Raw genomic sequence first — 20,692 nt, 5'->3', positions numbered from 1 at the left:
ATTTTTATTATACATAATCAGGTTATTTAAAATAGACCCTTTCTTTAAACCCTTTCTTTATTCATTTTATTCATTTATTTACCCAGTAACAGAATACTTTATTATATTGATTGCTCTTTGCCATTCCACTCTGTTGAGTTTATTTTCTTTATTAAGTATGCACTTTAGTAGTTCTTTTAATAATGTGCTTGGTAATGAACTCAGTCTTTATATACCTGGTAATTATTATTTTACCTTCACTTCTAAATAATAATTTCCCTGGGTATATACCAACTCCCTTAGCACTTTGAAGATATTCCTGTCTTTTGATATCCTGCTTTGATGAAAAGTTTGCTGCTTTTATTGGTTTAGTTTATCTATCTTTTATCTTTAATTTGGTTTTTAAGATTTTTCTCTTTGTCCTTGATGTTCTGCAATTTCCCTTCCATGTGTTCAGGTAAATTCATTTTTTTTCTATTTATGCTACTTAGGGCTTATGTGCATCTTCAATTTGAGGTCCTACATTCTAATTTTCAGCATATTCTCTTTGAATAATGAATGCCTCTTCACCACTTTACTCTTTCCTTATGGGACTCCTATTGGTTATTGAGCTTCTCATTTTATCCTTTAGGTCCCTAATTTTCTGTTTATATTTTATACCTCTTTATTCCTCTGTGTTTTGACTGATATCTTCAGCTATAGTGTTGAAGTTTTTGAGTAAAAATTTTTAAGTAGACTTTTTACTTGGTTTATTTTTAGATTGGCCTGTTACTGTTTCATAACATCTACTTTTAAAAAAGATTATATTCTTTCCTTTTTATCTTTGAATATTTTTTAATGTACCTATTTTAATTTTCTTTTTAGAATGTTTTATCACTTTTAGTCCCTTAGTGAATTTTTGTGTTGTTGGGTTTGAGGGCTAACTCTTTTGGCAGTTAACTTCTCCATGTGCCTCCAATTCCCACTCACTACTGTAGGACTCATTATTGGTGTCTAAAGATTTTCCTTTTTTTTGCTTTTGAACTTAGATCAAACATTAAATTCAAATTACAAGTAAATAAGATAGTCTATATAATCAACACTTCAAAATTTTCAACTGTGAAAGAAAGAGAAACAGAACATTACTTAGAATAATGGTTCTTAATGTTTCTGGAGTGATAGATCTCTTTGATAATTTCATGAAAGCAGTGGACTCTGTCCTTTAAAATAACTCAAAATACATACACAATTTTCCATAAAGATTCAGTGATTCCACAAAGTCTTTTTGTGAACCCTTCTCTCTATGGACCCTGGTCTAAGACACAATAACCCAATGGAATTAACATGGTCAATTAAATGTTTTTTAAATATGGAAGAGGTTGTGGCTAATGAGATGGCATGGAACTGTGGTGCACAACAACGGTTTTAAAGCTTGGTTAAGCAGTGGAGCTCTTTATTTATGTAAAATCTAATAAACTCAAGTTTGTAAAATAGACATAAGTAAATTTTCTCCAATTAGAGTAGGCGTGGGATCCTGGAGCCTGCTCACTTGCCAATCCCTGCTCTCTGCTACCCTGGCCTCAAAGGCATACCCTTGGACTTTGTGGAATACTGGCAATAACCTCTTGTGAATTCGAAAGAGCATTTGATTGTATGCTAAGGAATCCTGGTTCTTATTCCAGCTGTGTCACTAATTTTTTTGTATTGGTTATAGACAGTGCTAATCACTGTAAGAAAGGGAAGAGGCAATTAAAGGACATTGATGAGAAGAGTTACATACTATGTTATAGTATATAATTACATAGGTACATTATGATAACATTAAAATGAAGTTTGATATAAGCAGAAATGTTAAAAATGAATTTTTTCCTCCAGTTTTACCACTTGACACCTTTTTCAAAAAGATTATTCAATGTCCAAGATACATTGAGAAATATACATTTGGGCAGTATACTCCTAGTTTTTAAAAGAAGGTATTTACATACATATATACATATACGTGTGTGTGTGTGTGTGTGTGTGTGTGTGATGTGCACCATGGTTCCATGCCATTTCATTTTTTTAAGACCTGGAAAGACATACATCAAAATCGAAGGAGTAGGTAATTAATTATGGGTGAGCAGATGGTTGTTGATTTTATTTTTTATATTTTCTAAACATTCTAAAGGAAATATACATTACTTTTGATCATAGAAAAAGATTTTAAAATAAAAGGTTTCTTGAAAAAAGTCACTGAAGTTCATCACTAAGTTGAATATGCATTTAGAATAAATTACAAAATTACCTAATAAGAACTCATTTGAAAACATTCTTAAATAAATATTTTCCTTTTAGGTTTTTCTATATGAGTAGAGAAGACAGTTGTTGCAGGTAAAAGACAACATTTTTTAGGATGTCTGAAGATGAAGAAAAAGTGAAATTACGCCGTCTTGAACCAGCTATCCAGAAATTCATTAAAATAGTAATCCCCACAGACCTGGAGAGGTTAAGAAAGCACCAGATAAATATTGAGAAGGTAATTTTTTCCATTTCTACCACAAAAAATCATGTACATATTCAGATTTATATTTGTTGTACATTTTAGCTAAATTCAGAATATTAAATAAGCTTTGCTAAAACATCTCACTTCTATTGATTTAGCAACATTCCTTCATCTGTGCTTTTTTTGTTGTTGTTGTTCTGCAAATAGCCCTCTCATATTCTTCTTTTAGGAAGGGATATAAGAATAGGATCTGCATCTTTTTAGTTGTACATACTGACATATTAAGCAGTTAATAATTAAAATAAAAACAATTTGATAATGCACTAAAATGTGAAGGTGGCAGACTTTGGCTAAGGGGCCTATCTTAATTTCATTCATCTCATGGCAAATTTTTTGAACCTTGAATGTGTGTCTATCAGTCACTCCTAATCTCTTCAGGTGCATTAAAGAGGCAAATCATTATGTGATATGAGGGAATTTCCCAACTTCACTGCTTAGAGGAAAGCCCCAAATTCAGAAATATTGCCTAGAGGTCAGTTTAGGAGATAGGTAGAGGAAAAAACTAGTCTTAGGGACTATGGTGGAGGTTGCATAGAACCTGGACTGGCCAGGGTCTGGTGGAATGATTGTGGCATTTATGGGAACATCAGGTTTATTCAGTACTGAGCATTGATTTTGATAGGTTATATTGTCTTTATTTGCTGTGGGGCAGATTAGTGGTATTTTCTCCTCCAAAAGAACCTTCCCCACTATAAATTTTAAGCTGTGTGCCCCTCCATTGATCTGGGGTAGAAGTGATCATTAAGCCTTTATCAAAAATATTTATCACCCTCAACTGACTACCTATACAAGTTATAAGAGCGTCAGCTTTTTCCTCCATATATATCTGTCTTCCTAGTATTTAATATTTTTTTAAAGTATAGGAAATAAATAGCCCAGCCAGTGTGGCTCAGTTGGTTGAGAGTCGTCCCATGCACCAAGAGGTCACAGATTTGATTCCCAGTCAGGGCACATGTCAGGGTTTCAGGCTTGACCCCCAGTAGAAGGTGTGCAGGAGGCAGCCAATGGATGTTTCCATCTCTCTCTCTCCCTTTCCCTTTCTCCCTAAAAAAAAAATCAATAAATACATATTTTTTTTAAAAAAAACTATAGAAAATAAGTGCCAAGAATATTACAATGAAAATTTCCATACAAATATGAAGGTATATAATGGGGTGAAGGCCTGGTGGGGGTGAGGTTTGGGGCTGGGGGGAGGAGGGCAAACGGGAGGAAAGTGGGGGACATCTATAATAGTGTCAGCAATAAAAAAACAAAAAACAAATATGAAGGTGTCTAAAATTCAAGATTCATATTTTGTCATCCCTTAATTTCTGTTTTATTCATAAGCAATAAGTACTATGGCTTTTAAATAAATCTTCACCCAAGGCTATGTTTTATTGATTGGAGAGAGAGAGAGAGAGAGAAAGAGAGAGAGAAACATCTATGTGAGAGAGAAAAACATTGATTCTGTGCCCCAAATGGAGTTTGAACCCACAACCTAGGAATGTGACCTGACTGGAATCCAACTCACAACTTTTTGGTGCATGGGATGACACTCCGACCAATGGAGTCACCCGGGGCAGTACTATGACTTTTAAGGATGGGGGAGTTCTCCAGTAAACTGGTTATTCTGGTCATGAGCAGGAACAAATTAAAGGGTTCCATGCTTTGTTTAATTAGGAAGGCTCATTCTTTTAGTACTATAACAGTATAGAAATTGAGTTGTTTACTTCTGATTGATTGGTTGTTTACTTTTGATTGATTGGTTCAAATTCCTGAGCTCATTTTGAAGTGCTTTGTTATAAAGATAACAAGAATTTGGCAGAATTGATTATGAAAGGCAGAAATAAGTAGACTATGGTCTACTGAGACCATTTTTTCTCTTTATTGTCCTATTTTACATTTGAGGTTTGGCATGTTTTAGATTTTCTTTTTCTTATATTTATTCTATTTGAAAGTGCCTGCTGTCATTATCCTCAGAGCTTAAACACATGTATCATCCAGTCATCAGTAAAAAGTCAGAACCCTGAGAGTAAGCTGGGTTGGGATAGGAATGGGTCTATTACTGACTTGGTTAGTTGTACCAGACTTCATAAGAAAATTATTCTAGAGTTATATTGAACGTTCTTTGCCAGAACAGTTTTTCTCTAGCTTTTTGTAAAATTTTTACTTACTGTGAAAATGTTAGACAATATAAGAATAATTATAATTTACAATATAAGTGATATTGTCTGCAGCTAAACAGTTAAACTCATATTGATCTATGTTTTATTCCATGCTCTTGATCATTTTACTTATTCTAGGAATTCTAGTTTAGTGATGAAAGTGATTTGGTATCTATATAAGATTGAATAGCATAACTTAATAGATAGTTTATGGCAATGCAAAATTATATAAAAGCAGCAGTGTTCACAATGGACAAAAGAGTTAAGAACTAATTTTGGACTTCAGGTGTCTAATGGTGCCTCACTTTCAAAAAGGCATATTCTTCCAGGGTGAAGAGTGTAGAAAGATAAAATATTTATTATGTTAGCCATCAGTCATCCAATATGAATTTAAAAGAAGAAAGTCAGACTGAAGGGAAATTGAAGGTAAGCCTTAGTGGAGTGATTCTGCAATATCTGAAAACAATGAGTGTAGTGTGCTGTGGACACCTGGGACTATATTCCATAGGTCCTTCAGCATTACATTTTATTATACGTGATAGATTTGATTAGCATTCAACTTTTTTGGCTAATGCAAGATAGACTTGAGTAGTGAGTACGAACAACAAGCTTGGAACATAAATTTTTTTGTTTCATATTATAGGGATTTGAGGAAAAACTTATTGTGTAGCATGTACTGACTTATTAGTCTATGGTTAGCATGCAAGTTTGCAGGAAACTCCAAAATAGCGTAGGAAATAAGACAGAAGTTTTTGTTTTTGCTTTTATTTTTAATCTCATAGAGACAGTAGGGCTACAGTGGCAGTTCAAAAGTCATTAAAGACCCCAGCTCTTTTTTTTTTTAATGACTTTTCCCTATTTCCACATTGCATTTTAAAAAATATATATTTATTGATTTTACAGAGAAGAAGGGAGAGGGATAGAGAGTTAGAAACATCGATTAGCTGCCTCCTGCACACCCCATACTGGGGAGGTGCCCGCAACCAAGGTACATGCTCTTGACCGAAATTGAACCTGGGACCCTTCAGCCTGCAGCGCTCTATCCACTGAGCCAAATTGGTCAGGGCGACCCCAGCTCTTTTTAACTCACTGTTCAATTCCCAACTTATTTCTATCTTTTTTTTTTTTTTTTTTTTTTTTTTTAGAGAGAGAGAGAGAGAGAAAGAGAAGAAAACCACATTAATGTGAGCGAGAAACACCAATTGGTTGCCTTCTGCATGCACCCCAACTGGGGTTTGAACCTGACTGGGAATCGAACCACCACCCTTTGGTGTGCAGGACAACATTCCAACCAACTGAGCCACACTGGCCAGGACAACTTGCATATGAAATGGCAGCTGCAGCTCCAGCTCTTACATTCCAGCTAAGATGAAATAATGAGAATCATATTCTTTGTTTTTCTTTTTTCTCAGTAGTCTCTCTCTCTCTCTCTCTCTCTCTCTCTCTCTCTCTCTCTCTCTCTCTCTCTCTCTTTCTCTCTCTCTCTTTCTTCCTCCCTCCCACCCTCCCTCCCTCCTTCCCTCCTAGCTAGTATGTTTAAGTTTGGGTAGGTGACTGGGGATTTTTGTGGTAGCTAGTAATGATCGCTTTACTGATAAAAAAAATTTTGTTCCTTTTCTCTCTCTTTTGTGTAGTATCAGAGATGCAGAATCTGGGACAAGTTGCACGAAGAGCATATCAATGCAGGACGTACAGTTCAGGTAAGGCTATGTTTCTAGTAAATCAATTTCAACAAGGCAGATTTAAGAAAATTTTGTTAAAATGAATACCCTTGTAGCTGAATCCTTTTATGCATTTTGAGAACTATTTCCTTAAGGATTTATTTCTACCAGGAATTACTGAATGAAATGTCAAATATTTTTAGGATTTTTGGTTCATATTATCAAAATTTCCTCCAGAAATGATATATCAACTTACATTCCCACAGTCGTGGTATTTTCCAAAAATCTTGCCAACATTAATATTTCCCATTTCTCAAATTTTTGCTAATTAGTAGATTAAAATAATGTTGCATTTTTCTGTTTTAATCTGGAATTTTTCTTTTATTGCTTTGAAATGTGAAAGGTTTTTTTCATATACTTCTTGGATGGTAATATTTCTTTTGTAAATTGCCTGTTCATGTCCCTTGCATATATTATGTTGTCTTTTGTGAGTTTCTTCTAATTTGAAAATATTGATCTCTTTGTAATATTTTTGAATTAATATAGTTTTATGATTATTCTTTGCTAGTTATTGGCTTTTTAATAAATAAATTTTAATTATTTTAAAATTAATTTTTAAAAATAATATGTTTACACAGTTAAAAGCCAAATAAAATTAAAAGTCTAATAAAACCCTTCCCTTATCCATCTCCAAGTCCTACTTGGAAGAAACAGCCTTTAATCATTTGGGTCATTTTCTCTGTTTTTTTAAACTCTATTCCTAAATACAGTGTGTAGACTGGTATTTCTTAATCAGGTTTAGGCATGATCTCTTCACTTCTTGCCATAATAGGTGGAGACCTAGCTTTCCACTGTGCTCTTTACTTGTCTCCCCCTTACATAATTAGATATAACTTTTGGTTAAATTAGTTACTAGGATCTCATTATTTGATTATAAAGATATAGTTTCTTGCTAAGCCAAATTAATGAAATATAGTACATCATTTTGTGTGTTTTTTAAGTTAATAATTGCCTCATTTTTTAAATTGCCTGGCTTTCCGTATATTGGTTTTTTTCCTTAAATGCTGCACATCTCTGCCACATGCTGTCAATAATGTTTTTCATAGGCTCAAATACATCACTTCTTTATCCTAAAGACTCTTTTCTGAAGCCCTTCCCCCAGTTTCAATCTGGACTTACTTTCTAGGCTTGTTGGAACTTCCTGAGCTGCTCCTCTGTGTTGGGTCCTTGTTTTCCTGGATATCATATCTTTCTCATTTTTTGTTTACTCCAATGTTTTGTTGGAGTACATCTTCCAGTAGCTCTGCAAATAAGGGAACCTTGGTGGTAAAATTTTAAGTTATTATGTGACTGAAAAATACCTTTATTCTCCCCTCATGTGTGATTGGTAATTTCAATAGATATAGAATTCTAGTTGGAACTCTTTTTTCAATAATGTAGGCATTCCAACCTTTCTAGTTTAGTGTTGCTTTTAAAAATGTGCATATCATACTACAAGCCTGTAGTAATCAAAATAGTATGGTACTGGCATAAAAACAGATAGATAGATCAATGGAACAGAATAGAGAACCCAGAAATAAACCCAGACCTATATGGTCAATTAATATTTGACAAAGGAGGCAAGAACATAGGTGTTGGGAAAATTGAATGTGCAAAGACAATTAAACTAGACAACCTTCTTATACCATATAAAAAAAGAAACTCAAAATAGATTAAAGGCTTAAATGTAAAATTTAAAACTATTAGAAGCAAACATAGGCAGTAAAACCTCTGACATTTCTCACAGCAATATTTTTTCTGATATATCTCCTAGGGCAAAGGAAACAAAATAAAAAATAAACAATGGGACCACATCAAATTAAAAAGTTTTTGCACAGCAAAGGAAACCATCATCAACAACAAAAAAGGCAACCTACTGAATGGAAGAAGATATTTGCCAATGACACATCTGATAAGGGGTTAATATCCAAAATTTATAAAGAACTGATACAACTCAACACCAAAAAACAAATAGTCCAATTAAAAAGTGGGCAGAGGACCTGGATAGACACTTCTCCAAAGAGGATATACTGATGGCCAATAGACATATGAAAAGATGCTCAATATCACTAATCATTAGAGAAATGCAAATTAAAACCACAATGACATATAACCTATGACATGTAACCCTATCAGAATGGCCATCATCAATAAATCAACAAGTGTTGGCAAGGATGTGGAGAAAAGGTAACACTTGTGCACTGTTGGTGGGAATGCAGATTGGTGCATCCACTATGGAAAACAGTATAGAGGATCCTTAAAAAATTAAAAATGGAACTGCCTTATGACCCAAAACACTAATTTGAAAGAATATATGCACCCCTATAGAGTTAGAAGAGGGTAAAGGGATATATTCATTACAGAATTATTTACAATAGCCAAGATATGGAAGCAACACAGGTGCCCATCAATAGACAAATGGATAAAAAAGAAGTGGTACTTATATACAGTGGAATATTACTCAGCCATAAAAAAGAACAAAATCTTAACATTTGTGACAATATGGATGGACCCAGAGGGTATTATGCTAAGAGAAATAAATCAGTCAGAGGAAGACAAATACCATATGATTTTACTTAATGTGGAATATAAAAAAACAAAATAAATGAACAAACAAAATTGAAACAGACTTATACAGAGGGAAATGGGGGTGGGGAGAGTTAGAAGAGGGGAAAGGGATAAATGGTGATGGAAGGAGACTTGACTTGGGTTGGTGAACACAATACAATATACAAGTGATGTATTATAGAATTGTACACCTGAAACATAATTTTATTAACCAGTGTCAGTCACCCAGGTAAATTCAATTTAAAAAAAAAAAAAAGGAAACAGACATACATACAGGGAACAGACTGATGGTTGCCGAAAGAGAGGGGGTTGGGGGACTGGGTGGAAAAGGTGGAGAAATTAAGAAGTACAAATTGGTAGTTTCGTAATAGTCACAGGGATGTAAAGTACAGTAAAGAGAACATAGTAATATTGAAATAACTCTGTATGCTTCCAGGTGGGTACTGGAAATATTGGGAAGACACTTTGTAAAGTATATTATTTACTTAACCACTATGCTATATATCTGAAACTAATACAAAATAATGTTGAATGTAAACTGTATTTCAAAAATAAAAAATTTTTAAATGTTGATATCATCTGATTTCCCTGTCTTTGTTTAGGACCCATTTCTCCCCCCCCAACCCCCCGCCCCGATCTGTTTATCCCCAGTATTCTGAAATTTGATGATTATGTGCTTTTTATGTTGAACCCTTTCACTCTAAAAATTGATGTTGTTTCATTCTTGGAAATTTTTTAAGTTATTTATTTGATAGTTTATTCCTCTGTGTTTTCTCTGTTATTTTTTTTTTCCCTTTCTTTAAATCTTTTATTGCAAGAGTCAGCAACTATGGCCCACAGGCCAAATCTGGCCTACTATCTGCCCCATTTGTTTACACGTTGTCTTTGACTGCTTTCACACTGCAACGACGGAATTGAGTGGTTGCAACAGAGACCGTATGGCCTGCAAAGCCTAATTGTTTACTGTGTGGCCCTTTGCTGCAAAAGTTTGCTGATTCCTGCTCTATTGGATGTTAGGACTTTTGGATTGCTTGTTTAATTTTCTCTTCTACTTTCTGGGAGATTTCCTCAGCTTTATCTTTAATTCTTTCTACTGAATTCTCTATATCTGCTATTGTATTTAATTTCCAAGCGCTTTTTCTTTTTTTTTTTCATAGCATTTTGTTTTTGTATATAATAACTTCTGCACTTCTGAGACACTTAAGAGTCAATTGCCTGTCTGCTGGTGGATTTTACTTAAGGTGCTTGGCAGGCTGACATTTTCCTTGGAAAACCTCCAGATATCAGTATCCGGATGTTGTTCTAGTTTAGTTTTCTAAAGAAGAATCCTCATCCCCATAGGGCAAGTAAATATTTATTTTTCTGTTATACAAGCAGGTTAGGTGAAGGCTGTTGGGCTTTCATATAAACGCCTTCATTTAGCCCTGTGCTTGGTGTTTCTAAATCTAGAGCCTTTTTCTCCAAAGAATGTATCTCTGGTCCTCTTGCATTTCATAAAGGTTATCATAACTTCAGTATAATGAATAGATTAGGATAGAATTAAGTGAATGCAAGAGATCCTTCAGGAGAGGTTACAGAGATGGTGGAGGTAGAGAAAAACAGATTTGAGATCTAGATAAAAACTTGACTATATATATATGTCTGTGTTTTACTGCTTGCCAACTAGTTTATAGGCCTAAAGATCAGGGCCTATGTCCTTGCTATCTTTGTATCCCACTATATCTGGTACTCTGCAAGATTCAATGTTTATTGAATGGCCCTAAGCACGTTAATGTCAATGAGATTATTATGACTTGTATTTCTTACCATCTTCACTGTTTAATGTCATTAAAAATCACTTATGATTTTCTTGAGATAATTGTTATTGTCAAAGTATTTGTTTACTGATTTAAAAATACATATTTACATTATTGATCTCCATCTGACACAAAAGATTTATGTGTGTCATTAGAGTAAGAGCTATCTTTTCACTTTAATTATAGTGTCTCCATTGGAAAGGAGTTCTTAATTTAAACATAGTCTAATTATGTTTTTTCTTATGGTTCATGCTTTTAGTATCTTGTTCAAGGAATGCTTTCTATCCTAAGATCAAGAAGATATTTTCCTATTGAATGTTTTAAATTTTATGCTTTTATGTATTTTTTTTGAAAATTATCTTTATTGTTGAAAGTATTACAGGTGCTTCAACCCATTTTGGTTGTCTTGTGTTATATAAAAATATAAAGTGTGTATTTTAAAAAGCATAGTTTTCCCTACCCCCACCCTAAATACTTAACATATAGTAACAATGCTAGTTGATAATAGAAGATTCTGAAAAATATATCACATTTTTGCTTTGAAGGAACTCAGCTAGGAGAAAATTTACGAAAAGTTCAATAAAACATTTAAATAATGATTTAAAGCTTTAGTAAAAGAGTTAATATAAGTTAGCATATTATTGTCTAATATATTTTAGAGACCAGAAGTGATAGAGTGCCAGCTATCTGAATGCTGGACAAGATATTACCCTCATTTTTCAGATAAAAGAAGGCTGGAAAACAGATAAATTTAGTGTTTGTCTAAAGCAGCAATTTTAAAATGGTGTGCTGCAAGAATTTTTAAAACATGTAATACCTGGCCCTGGCTGGGTACTTCAGTTGGTTAGAGCATCATCCCGATATGCCAAAGTTGTGGATATGAGCCCCGGTCGGAGCACATACAAGAATCAATCAATGTCGGAGAACCAAGATGGCGGCATAAGATATAAACCTGTACGTGCTGCCCCCCACAACCACATTAAAACTATAACTAAAAGACAAAACACTATCATCCAGAACCACAGGAAAGCTGGCTAAGTGGAAGTTCTACAACTAGAAGGAAAGAAAAAAGCGCATTGAGACTGGGTAGGAGGTGCAGAGGCATCAAGAACAGAGGTATGGAGACGCATGGGTGCGCGGTTTTTTTCAATCGGAAGGGGATACAAGCTCCCAAATGCATGGAACTCGTTTTCGGCGAGACTCTGGGGACCCAGACTCCTACGAGGAGAAATTGGACTGTCAGAAAGCGAGTGGGAAAGTGAGGGTGGCTTTCTCGCAGAGCTGCTCGCAGGGATCATTGTTACTGTGGGGGCACAGGACTTGGGGACACAGAGACACTAGGAGTCGCGGAGATGGCTGACGACAGCCATTGCTGTTTGCTCCACCCTGGTGATTCTCTGAGACCCCGCCCCATTCAATTTATATCCCCACCCAAGCTGTGCACAGCAAGGCAAAGGAACCGCCTGCCCTTTTGCAGCCTAACCTAACAAACTGCAGCTGGGTCAGAGAGCTCCAAAGCTTCCAAACCCCAAACAAAGAGGAGAAATCTGCTGATATCGCTGTAGCTCCTGCTGGGTGGACTCACACAGTGGTTGACTTAGAGATCCAGGAGCCAGGGTACACAGTGATCAGATACCAGATTTCAACTCCTCACATCCATAAGGGACACACTCAAGAGGCAGACTCAGCACCAAAGCCCCACTGAAGCAAGTCCTACCCCATAAGAGTGTCTCTAGCACAGCAGTTCTTCCACTATAGGCACAGCAGGTCCTCGCAGTCAGCCAAAATATGGAGACAAAGAAACAGGACACAAATGAAAGAAATGGAGGAAAGCAAACTACTGGACATAGAGTTCAAAACCACAGTTATAAGGTTACTCAAGAATCTTCTACAAACCTCCGAGGAACTTAGTGAGACCGTCAAAGATCTTAATGAGAATGCCAAAAAAATGGAAAAGAACCAGTCAGAAATTAAGCATACACTGACTGAAATTAAGAATAATATATAGAGATCCAACAGCAGACTAGAGGATCCCAAGAATCAAGCCAAAGATTTGAAATACGAGAAAGCAAAAAACACCCATCCTGAAAAGAAAAAAGAATCCAAAAATATGAAGATAGTGTAAGGAGCCTCTGGACAATTTCAAACGTACCAACATCCGAATTATGGGGGTGCCAGAAGAAGAGGGGGAAGAGGGTGTGAGGGGTGCAGGAAGAGATTGGACAAAAATCTTACACCTATGGATGAGGACAGTGGCAGGGGGTAAGGGCATGGGGTGGGGTGGGAACCAGGTGGAGGGGAGCTATGGGAGGATAAAAGAGGAACATCTGTAATAATCTGAACAATAAAGATTTATTTAAAAAAAAGAATCAATCAATGAATAAGTATATACTAGAGTAAGTGGAACAACAAATTCCCTCTCTCTCTCTCTCTCTCTCTCTCTCTCTCTCTCTCTCTTCTCCCCAGCCCCCTTAAAAAACAAACACCATGCAGTACCCGACTCTTTAGTCAGGGGAACTCACCTCTTTTCTCTTAGATTGTCAAATTAAAAAAAATGACAATAGCCATTCAGTGTGACTGAATCAAAATTATACCTGATTTTTTTTTCAGATTGGCAAAAAGTATAATATATATTTTGGTGTATCACAGAATTTTAGTAATTAGTTTGTGTACCATGAGATGAAAAAGGTTGAAAATCACTTGTCTAATGGACAAGGCTATGATAAGTGGTAGTGCAGGATTTCAATCTGGAATTTTTAAATTATTTTTTTCTTTATTAAGGTATTACTTATGTGTCCTTATTGCCCCATTGCCTGTCCCCCACTCGTGCCCTCACCCCCCTGGAGTCTGTGTCCATTGGTTAGGCTTATATGCATGCATACAAGTGCTTTGGTTGATTTCTCCCCCTTACCTCCACCCTCCCCTACCTTCCCTCTGAGGTTTGATGGTCTGATCGATGCTCCTCTGTCTCTGGATCTGTTTTTGTTCATCAGTTTATGTTGTTCATTATATTCTATAAATGAGTGAGATCATTGATATTTATCTTTCTCTGACTGGCTTATTTTGCTTAGCATAATGCTCTCCAGTTCCATCCATGCTGTTGCAAATGGTAGGAATTCCTTCTTTTTTACTGCAGCATAGTATTCCATTGTGTAGATGTACCACAGTTTTTTAATCCACTCATCTGGAATTATTTTTAATAGTAACTCAGGTGGATAGAAAGTGGAATACTGCACTTAATACCTATATAAGTAGGTCCTCCTTAGATATTTGTTGAGTAAATGGAGTCTTTTTTCTCCTTTGATTTTTTATTCCTTTGGTGGTTTGGTTATTATTATTTAATATGTTTTTATTGATTTTAGAAAGGAAGGTGAGGGAGAGAGAGAAACATTCATGTGAGAGAAACATTGATTGGCTGCCTCCTGCACAACCCGCACTGGGGATCAAACCCGTAACCTGGGCATGTGCCCTGACTGGGAATTGAACCAGCAACCTTTTGGTGTATGGGTTAATGCTCAACCACTGAGCACACTGGCTGGGCTCGGTTATTATTTTTTAAGCTATGTATATTCTTATATATATATATTCCTTTGAAACTAAGTAAAAAGTTCAAAATTTGTTACTACTGTAATAATTCACTGACCTGGCTTTTACAGAAACTTAATTAGACTAGTCTCCTATAGCAGTGGTAATGCATAACTTGTTGAGAACACAAATTTCTGTTCACCTTAGAAAATTATCTGATTCAGTAGATTTCAGACCACATTTAGAAAGATACTGCTGTACAGAGATTCTATCACTGTTTCAAAGTTTGTGTAAATACAAAAAAAATCAGCCATGAACTTATAGAAATAAAAATTGACATTCATGATTTTACTAGGAGAAATAGAGAATATTTGAGCTGTCTGCTTTTTAATTTAAAAATTTTAAAGGGAGAAGCAATAGAAAAGAGAGGAAATGAGGAGGAAAGAGAGAAGTGAGGACAATAGAGAGAAGTTAGGAGAAAAGAAAAGATTAAAGAGAAGCAAGGCCAGGTGGAGAACGGAGAGAAAATAAAAGAGTACATTCCAAAATGAATGCTATTAGAAGGTAACTTGTTTTAGGTTATTATAAGCTTCAGAGAAAGTTAAACTTCAGTTGTGCCTTAAATATTCATGAGCTGATTAATTAGAACTTAGGATCCTTGACCTTTACTTTGACTATAGAACCTTAGGGAGGAAATAAAATCTAAGGCTCCATCAATGATAAGGTATATCATTATTTTGAGTACCTCGAAGAAAGAAAAAGTGGTGCCAGTTAAGAATGACACAATGCTTTATTTATTTTATAAGCCTGGATTTAATCTCATGTCAAAATCAGTCAAGACATCACCAGAAAAAACAAAATTAAGACCAATATTGATAGTATTTTTAATTATCTAGTTCAGTGGTTCTCAACCTTCCTAATGCTGCGACCCTTTAATACAGTTCCTCATGTTGTGGTGACCCCAACCATAAAATTATTTTCGTTGCTACTTCAGAACTGTAATTTTGCTACTGTTATGAATCGTCATGTAAATATCTGATATGCAGGATGTATTTTCATTGTTACAAATTGAACATAATTAAAGCATAGTGATTAATCACAAAAAACAATGTGTAATTATATATTCAATATGTGTTTTCCGATGGTCTTAGTCAACCCCTGTGAAAGGGTCGTTCGACCCCCAAAGGGGTCACGACCCACAGGTTGAGAACCGCTGATCTAGTTTAATATAAATTCCAATTTCAGAGATGTTAAAATGTGGAAAAGATACTGTGTCTTAAAATTGATGAAATAATAGTATTTAGAAAGCTTCTACCTTTCTATTTCACTTTTGTCTTTTCCCAATCTATTCATTCTATTTAGTATGTTTTGTTTTCCCAATATTCTTCTTCAGGCTTCATGAAGCCTGTGAAGATACAGTAAGATATTTCAAGTGTCCTTTGAACATGTGTCTTCTGTCCCTTTCAAATTTGAATATTACTCCTTAATAGAGAATCAAAAGCAAAATAGGAGTTAAGTAGTTCTTCCTTCTCTGCATCATCTGTTAACATTATACAATCTGCCCCAAGCAGTAGGCCTATACCGTCTTTCCTGTTCTTCTTGTTCTACATGTATTTTTTACATCCTTTTTATTGTTCTTAACTTTTTTCACCAGCCTCCGCTCATTTTAGGCTCTTATTTTACTTACATGATTTTCCCCATTTCACACCACTCTTCTGTATTCATCCTTCTTCACATGCCTTTCTTTTTATTCCTTTAAAAAAAGTCTCTGAAATTCTGAACTTATCATAGTATGCCTTACACAACTACATTTGATTCTTAAGATGCCACTTACCCGATTACCTTTTTTCATGGTGTCAGAAGTTCACTTTTTAGAAACTGTCTCTCTCTTCGAAAAGATCCTATCACAATATAATTTCTGTTATATTATCATACAACTGTTTTTTTTCAATTTGACTCACTTTCCTAACACATCACTTTTTCTAGTATTCATTTTTATAAGTATTATGAATTCCAAGCTAGCATGATTGCTTTCTCTCATGGGTTTCCTTCCCACTTCACTATTTTACGGTTGTATGTCAGAACCAATTCCAAACGAGTCAATTCTTTTATTACTTTTTGTTGTTGTTAATCCTTACCCGAGGATATATTTTCCATTGATTTTTAGAGAAAGTGGAAGGCAGGGAAGGGGGCGGGGGGAGAGAAACGATGTGAGAGAGGCATCGATTGGTAGCCTCCCGCTGCACCCTGACCAGGCCAGAGAACAAACCTGCAACACAGGAACATGCCCTTGACCTGGAATCGAATCCATGACCCTCCATGGCACAGGTCGATGTTCTAACTACTGAGAAACACTGGCCAGGGCTCATTACTTTTTTAAAACTAATGTAAGATGTAATGTTTCACATGCCATGGACTTATATTATGGTTTCCTAGGGAAGATTCTAGCTAGTTCCTTGATAGTTGGAGGTCTCCGTTGTTGGACCACTGATTTGTCACTGTGGAAAATAATAAAGTATTCATTAATTGAATCAAACTGATATTAGGGATCAAACACAATGGTGAAGAAAATAAGCATAGTCCCTATTCCTACAAACTTTACAGTCTAATCAAATGAATTAATATATTTTATCCAACAAGGTGGCCCCTAATATACTTCCAGAAAGGAATCACACAGCCAAGCGATGGTGGTGTGTTGGAGACAATATTGTTTCAGGATTTGAGAACTGAGCTGTAGTCCTAATTCTGCCACTGTGTTCATCCGGATGCCAGTTTACTTATTGTAAAATCATGGAGTTGGATTGGATGAGCACATAGGCTTCTTAAGGTTCTATGATTTTTACATATTAATGCTTGCATTAATCTGCAGCTCAATTATCTTTAGGTTTTCTAGCTCACGTTGGAATGGTAAGTAAGAGTGCACATAAGGTTAAAGGAAGTAGAGTCATGGTAGGGTAGAGGCACAAATTTTTTATTCACCCAGGCAATCTTACAAGATGTTTTAGGTTGTAGGTAAACTATTATTTCCAGCATTAGCTTTAATTTTACTAGAATAAAATGGATACTTTATATTGTTTTAAGGTACCATATAGATAGGGATTATGTTTATAGTTTAATGGAAAAATTGCTGGACTTGTAAGAATACTTGGATCTTAATCCCAACTTTGCCTCTGTATAATTAAGTAAATTCTGAACTACTTTTAAAAATTTCTCTATATGTAATAATGTGGAATGTAATAATATGTAATATAACACCTTGAGAAATTAAAGAAATTAATACTTTTTTCTGTCTACTACATAGAATTTGCATTAATATTTTTGAAAATATATTAGGGGAAAAGAATTTAAAATATTGTATGGATAGAGATCTATAATTTTTATTTATTTATTTACTTATTTATTTTAATATATTTTTATTGATTTCAGAGAGGAAGGGAGAGGAAGAGAGAGGTAGAAACATCAGTGATGAGAGGTAATTATTGATTGGCTGCCTCCTGCACGTTGGGCCAAGCCTGCAACCCAGGCATGTGCCCTTGACAAGAATCGAACCAGGGACCCTTCCATCCACAGGCCGATGCTCTAGCCACTGAGCCAAACCGGCTAGGGCAAGATCTGTAATTTTTTAAATCTTCATACTGAGATCATTCTTACAAGTTAATTCTATTTAATTGTCAAAGAGTAGTTGGTTTTTATGGTTTTCAAAGTATAGACCATTGGAAAGATGGAAAGCTCCCCATTTTATGAAGTTAGCACACCTTAAACCTATTAAAGTGAGTTTAAATGTAGTAAAGATAGTATAGACACACACTGTTTACATATGCACACATAAATGTACATTTGCTAAAATTCCAAATAAAATATTAGCAAATTGAATTTAACAGGGTATTAAAAGATTACACACACCTTTATCGGATGTCATATTGGCAAATATGTTCGCCCATGCAGTGGGCTTTCTTGCTATTTTGTTGATGGTTTCTTTTGCTGTGCAGAAGCTTTTTACTAGTCCGATAAGGGTTTAATCTCCAAAATTTTTAGGGAACTCATACAACATAACAAAAGGAGAATAAACAATCCAATCAAACAATGAGAAAAGGACCTAAATAGACACTTCTCAAAAGAGGACATACAGAAGGCCAAGAGACATATGAAAAAATGCTCAAAGTCACTAATTATCTGAGAGATGCAAATCAAAACGACAATGAGGTACCATCTAACACCTGTCAGGATGGCTATCATCAACAAATCAACAAACGACAAGTGCTGGCAAGGATGTGGAGAAAAAGGAACCCTTGTACACTGCTTGTGGGAATGCAGACTGGTGTAGCCACTGTGGAAAACAGTATGAAGTTTCCTCAAAAAATTAAAAATGGAACTCCCATTTGACCCAGTAATCCCACTTCTAGGAATATATACCAAGAACTCAGAAACACCATTCAGAAAGACTATATGCACCCCTGTGTTCATAGCAGCACAGCTAAAATTTAGAAACAGCCTGAGTGCCCATCAGCGGATGAGTGAATTAGAAAACTGGTACATCTACACAATGGACTACTATGCTGCTGTAAAAAAGAAAGAACTCTTACCATTCACAACAGCATGGATGGACCTGGAGAGCATTATGCTAAGCAAAATAAACCAGTCAGAGAAGGATAAGTACCACGCGATCTCACTCATTTGTGGAATATAATGAACAACGTAAACTGATGAACAAAAATAGATCCAGAGACATAGAAGCATCAGATGGTCAAACCTCAGAGGGAAGAAATGGGAGGGTGGGGGAGGGGTTAAGAGTTCAACCAAAGGACTTGTATGCATGCATAATCAGTGGACACAGACAGTAGGGGGTGAAGGCATGTGCTGGGTGATCGGGGAGGTGGTAGCGGCTGGGGGGCGGGGGTGGATAGCAGCTGGGGAGAAGTCAATGGGAGAAAAAGGGAGACATGTAATACTTTCAACAATAAAGAATTTAAATTTTAATAAAAAAGATTACATAAAAATGCACACACCAGGCAGGGCTTATTTCAGAAATATAAAGATGGCTCTATTCATGACTCTTGCTCATGATTCATTAGCACATTAGAGGAAAATTTATGATTATGCCAATGGATGTTTTTTAAAAGAAGGGAGAATCATTTGGAAAAAAATCCAGCAACTTCACTGAGAGAGAAATGTAAAGTAAAAAACAATGAGATAACATGTAGTACTGGCAGTATGTGGGGAAATGGGTACTCATATTTTAGTAGTAGTATGAATTGTTATAACTGTTCAGGAAAAAAGCTGATGATAATAGCTATTGAAGTAAAAATGCACATTATCCCTTGACTGAGTACTTTCACTTTTGGGAATCATTTCTACAAAATATAGTATAATAGTATTTACTATAATACTAATATATATAGTTATAGTGTATTAGGTTTTATATTCAAGAATATTTGTTTCATAATTAATAATAAATAAAACTGGAAACAACATGAATGACTGTTGACCACTGGAGGAGTCTTTGAATAAATTATATTCCATCCATACTATGGAATATGGTACAACCATGGACTAGGAAGGATATATGTGATGATATGGTTAACTTGGGATGTGCATAATATAATCCATTTTTTGTAAAAACAAAAAAAGGTTATGTCTATCAGTGTTTGGATGAATGAAAAGAAATGTGGATTAAGAGAGGTAGTGGAATTGGTGAAGTGGGGAAATCACTAAATTTTTCTTAATATGTTTCTGCAGTGTTCGATATATTATGAAGAGCATTTGTTCCCTTTGTAATAATCATATTTAATAAAGGAAAAACACTAAATAAATTCAAAGTATAAGGATGTGAGTTTCTAAAGAAGTTGGTTTTGGCCAGAGACATGAAACATAGCAAAGTGTTATGCATACTTTCTATTGTAATCATTTTCATTCATAATCATTATCACAAATTATCTCTGAAAATAAAGATATTTTATACTAAGATATATGGTGGCTTTAATGATATTTTTTCTTTTACAGCAACTCCGCTCCAATATCCGAGAAATGGAGAAGCTTTGTTTGAAAGTCCAGAAAGATGACCTGGTGCTTCTGAGGAGAATGATAGATCCCGTTAAAGAGGCAGCAGCGGCGGCGGCAGCAGAATTTCTCCAGCTCCGTCAGGAATCTGTAGAAGAACTTGAGAAACAATTTCATGATGAAGAAACTTTATCACAGCCTTCTTTGACCAGATCTATGACTGTTGGCGGTAATGTACTAGTCTTACTCTTGATCATAGTGATGTAGTTAATTCACCTCTTTGTACAGATATTGCAGATAATACCAGGTGTACTGGTTAATAATGCGGATTTTTTTCAATAGATGGACACATTTGTTGATATACACTAGTATGCGATTTGATACCTATGCTATTTTGTTGTATTGACAGCAAACTTTCTCCAAGCTGACTAGTATTTAAAAAAGTTGGCAAAATTTGAGAAG

At 35.3% G+C, this 20,692-nt stretch overlaps 1 protein-coding gene across 6 annotated transcripts in view; it reads left to right on the top strand.

The window, feature by feature from the left end:
- Positions 1-20,692, top strand: part of STX17 (syntaxin 17) — a 42,267-nt gene that overhangs the window by 6,325 nt on the left and 15,250 nt on the right. For 4 of the 6 annotated variants that reach the window (XM_036330215.1, XM_036330219.1, XM_036330216.1 and 1 more), the window contains exons 2-4: positions 2,293-2,473; positions 6,279-6,344; positions 20,234-20,459. In XM_036330215.1, the coding sequence (XP_036186108.1) occupies positions 2,351-2,473; positions 6,279-6,344; positions 20,234-20,459 (415 nt within the window). In that variant the 5' untranslated portion in view covers positions 2,293-2,350. Of the gene's footprint in view, positions 1-379; positions 437-2,292; positions 2,474-4,959; positions 5,071-6,278; positions 6,345-20,233; positions 20,460-20,692 lie in introns of those variants that run through there. The other 2 variants (XM_036330218.1, XM_036330220.1) reach the window with 2 other exon arrangements.

The sequence above is a fragment of the Myotis myotis genome, unplaced genomic scaffold, assembly GCF_014108235.1.
Source record: "Myotis myotis isolate mMyoMyo1 unplaced genomic scaffold, mMyoMyo1.p scaffold_m19_p_12, whole genome shotgun sequence".
Classification (NCBI taxonomy): Eukaryota; Metazoa; Chordata; class Mammalia; order Chiroptera; family Vespertilionidae; genus Myotis; species Myotis myotis.
Note: the sequence above shows the minus strand (reverse complement) of the source record. Positions and strands in the feature narration are given on the sequence as shown.